This window comes from Mirounga leonina, unplaced genomic scaffold (assembly GCF_011800145.1).
Source record: "Mirounga leonina isolate KUSES-001 unplaced genomic scaffold, KU_Mleo_1.0 Mir_95, whole genome shotgun sequence".
In the NCBI taxonomy this organism is placed as follows: domain Eukaryota; kingdom Metazoa; phylum Chordata; class Mammalia; order Carnivora; family Phocidae; genus Mirounga; species Mirounga leonina.
In genome coordinates this window covers 688,724-694,344 of record NW_023270865.1, presented here as the reverse complement: position 1 = coordinate 694,344, position 5,621 = coordinate 688,724, and the positions used below count along the sequence as shown (strand labels likewise).

General features: G+C 65.9%; 1 protein-coding gene across 1 annotated transcript in view; it reads right to left on the bottom strand.

The window, feature by feature from the left end:
- SLC6A19 (solute carrier family 6 member 19) overlaps nt 1–5,621 on the bottom strand; it is a 13,183-nt gene continuing 7,562 nt past the window's right edge. The window contains exons 5-11 of the mRNA XM_034998790.1: nt 5,286–5,398; nt 3,667–3,795; nt 3,426–3,582; nt 1,661–1,865; nt 1,404–1,563; nt 387–549; nt 1–204 (exon numbers count right to left, since the gene is read on the bottom strand). Coding sequence (XP_034854681.1) covers nt 1–204; nt 387–549; nt 1,404–1,563; nt 1,661–1,865; nt 3,426–3,582; nt 3,667–3,795; nt 5,286–5,398 — 1,131 coding nt within the window. The remainder of the gene's footprint in view (nt 205–386; nt 550–1,403; nt 1,564–1,660; nt 1,866–3,425; nt 3,583–3,666; nt 3,796–5,285; nt 5,399–5,621) is intronic.

Genomic DNA, 5,621 nt, shown 5'->3' with positions numbered 1-5,621 from the left:
TCAGGACTTCAGGTCCCCGTTGATGGAGGCCATGGACGGCCCGCTGACCAGCCCCTGGTGGTCCCCTGGCCTCTGGCAGCGGTCCCTGAGGAGCTTGTAGATGGCAAAGCCGGGGATGGCCAGGCAGGGCATCCCAGCCACGATGACGACCACAGCGTACACCCAGCCCGGATAGGTGACCTTCTGGGATTTGGGAAATTCCTCCTGGGGAGAGAGCGGTGGTGAGCAGCCACGTATGCAGCCTGCGGGGTCTCCCTCAGGCAGATGCCACTCCCCTGTGGGTCACCGCCTGGCCCTTGTGGGGGAGGGGAAGGACACCCCAGGGTCCCCAACCCCGCAGGGAGCACAATGCCCCACTGCGCCTCCGCGGCAGCCCCATGGCTCACATAGGCAGGGTCCCAGACGCTGTATATCAGCTCCTCTTTGACCTTGACCACGAAGAAAAACAGGAAGATGACCAGCATGAGCAGTGGGCTGATCACTCTCCACGTGACTTGCCAGAAGATGTTGGGCTTGTGGCCAATCATGAACTCAATGTCTCTGTTGAACCTGGACACAGGGCAGGAAGGAGGCCATCACTGGGGGCGTTGATAGGCCTGTGATCCTGTCAAGGCAGAGGGTAGCTGGCCGTCCAGCCCAGACAGATGTCACCGTCCATGGTGCCACAGCCCAGTCTTTCTCTGACCGGAGACCCGCCGCCTCCAGAAGAGCCTGGTTTGCGTCAGAAGCCGGCTCGGGAGGCCGGCGGCACCCTCTGCTGCCCCACGGTGCCACCAGCCTGTCAACTCGCCCCGGGGGCTCACGCAGAGCCAGGGTCCATGCTGCTGGGGGTGGAGGGCAGCCCGACCGGCAGCCCCGTCCCAGCCTCCCTGGCAGATCTCCCCTCCCCCAGGGCTGGTGGCCTCCCCGGGGCCCCACGGGGCAGCCTTGATCCCCGCAGCAGGAGCCCCTGCCCTGTCCATGCCCGGCCCTCACGTCCGCTGCCTGCACCCCAGCCCCTGGGACCGCTCTGCCCCTCCTGGTCCCATGTTCCCGTGTCTCAGGCCGCCTGCGTGGGACACAATAGTGCTTCACCTCCTCGTCTTGGGTTACGACTCTAAATCCTGTGGTCAGACCAGGGGGTCTGTACTTCCCTTCGTGGTTGCTGTTTGCTCTCCTCCACCCCTAAGACTGCACGGCCTGTGAGTGCCCATGTCTGCCAGGTCTGGAAGCTTCGGGAAGCTGGAGGGAGCACCGTTCGGACTGCTCTGGCGGGCATCGGTCCGGGACCCATCCCTCTACCCTCAGCCGCGCAGGAGCCAGGCCCAGTGCGCACGCGGCCCCGTATCACGGCGCGCTTGTCCCTGAGTGCCACCCTGCTTGCCCCTGTCGGGAGCCTCCTGCCTCTGCAGCCTCCTTCCTACCTGTCCACGCCGTACACATAGACGACCGCAAACATTTCGCAGAAGGCGATGACGAGCAGCGGGATGGAACCGGCATAGCTGTCCAGCAGGGACAGCCAGTACTGGCCAGAGTTCAGGGTGAAGATGAAGGCGAGCAGGTACGTCCCCAGGCAGATGAGGCCTGTGGGGCAGAGAGCACTGCCACTGCAGCCCGAGGCCCTGTGCCCGCACCACGGCCGCCCCCTGGGGGTTGTCCTTGCGGCCCCGGCCCCGCATACCTGTGAGCAGCTCTTTGGGCCACTTCTTAGGGATGATGTTGAGGTCCTGCAGGGGCACGACCACGCCCTCCATGTTCCCAAACATGGACGACAGGCCCAGGCAGAAGAGCATGATGAAGAAGAGCACGGACCATAGCGGGGACACGGGCATCTTGGTGATGGCCTCCGTGAAGACGATGAAGGCCAACCCGGTGCCCTCCACGCCCTGCAGGGGTGGGGGCAGGGGCGTCACGAAGGCGCACGCTCCCCGAGGACCCCTCCCCGTCCCTGTCCCTCCCTGGACAGCTCCCCACCCGTCGAGCCCCCACCATGCAAGCAGAAGTCTGATCTGAGCCATTTGGGGAGATGACCAGAACTTGTCCTTCAGGCCCAACTGTATTTTTCAAAGCTGAACTAGTTTGACGACTGGGAAGTGGCCCCACTGTCCAGCGGCAGTCAGGGCCCCGTGCTGCCCAGACACGGACACTGTCTCTTCCCTGATGCTTCCTGAGACACTCGCCGCACACTCGGCTCGGAAGGTGGGGTGACCTCCACGAGGCCTGAGCGAGTGCCCTTGAGTGGTTGCCAGAGCTGCGGCCAGTGGGCCTGGCGGGAGCGGCCATGGCAGGTGCAGAAGCACAAGGGCTCCGTGCGGGGCCCTGGCTGAGCCTGTGGCCCTGCATCTGGCCTCACATGGGTCCACGAGACCCCTGCTGCGGCCCCTCCCTCTTGAGTGTTTCCTGTGGGGCTGAAGGGCTAAGTTAGGGGCCCCGGGCCCAGCGCTCCCTGCAGGACATCCGCTCCTGTCCCCAGGACTCGCTCCCAAGTCAGGGGCCCCAAAGCCACACCACAGCATTTGCATGAGTTCGGGGGAAAATGGGCTGCTGCCTTCCACAGACGAACTCCTCCCCGGGGGGCCAAGCGAGGAGTTTGGGAGATTGCAGTGAACGGCCTCCGAGCACCCGCACAGAGGAGCATCACACGCCCACGTGGACGGAGGGGGAGGGGGAGGTGAGCCGCAAGGTGACCAGGAGAGGCCAGCCAGCCTGGTGGCCCGGGCCGGCGTGGGGGGTCAGGACTCAATGCCCCGGTGATGCTCGGCACCTGCACTGAGCACTGACTCCTCTGTTAGCTCACTTCCGGAAGAGAAGGAATTCAGAGTCTCTGCTGCCCCTCGTCCTGCACGCATCGGGGGATAGACTGGGCGAGGGGGCCCTCTGCTCGCGCTCCCCACACCTCGCTCCTGCAGGGCCTGACACCACTGGGACGCAGTGCCAGGCCCAAAAATGTGGGACGTGCCCCCGAATATTGTTTGGCTCCAAAGAAGAACATTGCAAAATTAAAATGAGTAAATGTTGGCCCATAAATCACAACAGCATGCAAGCATCGCTCCTCATTGCGCTTGGCAGTTAGACGTTCGAGCATCAGAGGACGGTTTGCAGCTACGTGGTCCTCTGCACTGTGACCGCCGAGAAACGTCAGCCAGCACGAAGGACTAGGAGCCAGCAGAGTGAAGCGAGCGGGGAGCTCGGTTAGGACGACTCTGCGTGTTTGTGGGAGGCATCCTGGTCCTCGTGGACATGGGGTGTTGGCCTGTCTCGCACCAGGCACTGCAGGAGGCCAGACCCACGTGGCCCCGGGTCCCTGCCTTGGCACCAGGCCCTGGACGCAGGCTCTGCGACTCCCAGGACCCCTGGCTCGCGGGGGAAGCTCAGCGCCCTCCCAAGGAGTCCTTCGCCCCCACCCCCAGCTCCCGAATCACAGGAGCACCACCCAGAGGCCGGACCTCCGAGAGGAAGGTGTTCATGTCGCAGGTCTGGAAGTGCAGCTTTGCGAAGGCCTCAGGGTTGGTGGCGCTGAACCAAAGCTTCATCTCCTCAAAGTTCTCCTGAGTCACGTTGCCCTCGGGCAGGTCGAACCCGTTCATGAGCGTCAGGATGTTCCTGGAAAGACAGAGGGGCTGGCTGCAGGCCCGGTGGGCTCCTTGGAGGTGATGTGCAAGCTCCCAGGGCAGGCGGGCCACCTACGTGCTGAAACAGTCGTCAAAGCGCTCGGTGGCGCGGAAGCCGATGATGGAGTAGACCACGGTGGCCGCATACACGGACGTGAAGCCGTTGATGATCGACACGATCACCGAGTCCCTCTCGCAGTTGTTGCTGCCGTGAGAGGGTGTCCGGTCACTGCCAGCCGGGCATGCCCACTGGCCCGAGTCAGCGCCCAGCGAGGACGGGCACGGGGCTCCCGAGGCCGAGCCACTGGCCCAGCGAGGAGGCCACAGCCACAGGGGGCACAGCCGGCCCACAGCCCACCCCGCTCTGCCCTTCCCGCCACCTACCCAGGCCCCCTGCAGCGCTGGCCCTGGAGACCCTCCCCGGGTCGTGAGGCTTCCAGGAGGTGGCTGGGCCAGGGCCCCCCATCTCCACCTGGACGCCTGAAGCCCCCCCAGCTCGGCGTGTCGAGAACACTGCCCCGACCGCCCCACCACCACCCGAGGCCAACATCCTCCTTCTGGATGCTTCCGGAGGCCAGCGGCAGAGTCAGATGACAAGTGTTGGCGAGGGTGAGCAGGGATCGGGCGCTGCTGCCCGGCTGGGGGGACCTGAAATGGGGTGGCCTCCCTGGAAAACACCCCCTCGAGCCCTTCACCCGGAGCAGGCCCGCCCCTGTGTGGGCCGCGGGAGGTGAAGGCATGTCTGCGCCGAAGCTCGACACAAATGTTCGCGACTGCCAGAAGGTGGACACAGCTCGCGTGTCCGTCGTGGGGCAGGCGGGCAAACACAGCACGGCCCGTCCCGCCCGGGTACCGCTTGGCCGTGAAAGGCAGGACGCCCGACACAGGCCGCGGCAGGGGTGGACACGAGGACCTCGTGCTCAGGGATGGAGCGGGACGCTGAGGACCCCTCCCGGCCGTCCAGAGGAGGCGAGTCCGCCCGGAGAGGGAGCGGGCAGGTGGCAGCGTGGGGCGGGGCCCCTGGGGCGCGCTCTGGGCCTCGTGCGGTGCTAACACCATGCCGGGAGCAGGGCTGCACCAGCAGCTGGTGTGTGCCGAGCGGGCCCACGGCCCCCGTGGGGAGCACCTGCTGTCAGTCCGTCCCCGGCTGCCTCCTGTCCCGCCCGGCCCCATGCCTTCCGTGTCCGCTCACGCGGCTCGTCTCTCTCTCTGCTGGACCACGGGTCCCAGCAACACGGTCCCAGGGCACCAGCTGGGGCACAAGCAGGTGCCCCATTAACGCTTGTGGAGATGAAGTGACACCAGCTATGTCCGTGGAGGCCCTGGGGGCCCTCGCGGTTTGGGCCCCTTTCACGTGGGTGCCAGTCCAGGGTGGGCGGCAGGGGCGGGCGCTCCTGGGGTCCTGGGTGAGCAGGCGTGATGGGGAGTGTGTGGGGGGGGTCAACACCAGGGTTCGCGATCGCTGGGACGGAGGTGCCCAGGGGAGGCCGGGTTGTAAATGGGTCTCCCTGGGGGGTCCCTCGCTCATGAAAGCCCTCCCAAGGCATCAGCCTGCCTCTTTGCACCCTGTGGCCGCAGCCCCGCAGGGACCCTGGGTCAGTAGGGTCACCTGCATGCCTTCCTTTTTTCACCCACCCATCTTGGTAGGGAGGCCGAGGCACAGGGCAGGCGGGGCGAAGGTCCCCCCACACTCACTGCACAGAGTTGTAGCTGGAGAAGGAGATGAGGCCCCCAAAGGCCAGCGAGAAGGAGTAGAAGACCTGAGCCCCCGCGTCCAGCCAGGTGACTGGGTTGGCCAGCTCCGTGACCTGCAGCCAGACAGAGACCCTCAGCTATGCTCGAAAGGACTGAGGACTGGGACGCACGGCCCCTGGAGGTGGCAGCTGATGCACCGCCCAGTGGTGGCCGCCCTCAGTCCACACGGCCACCGTCGAGCACACAGGCCCTGCCTGCACTCCACAAGGGGCCCAGGGGGGCCGTCCCCCAGCCTGGCCTCCCCTGTGCCATCTGGGCCCTGGGCCGACCTCGGGA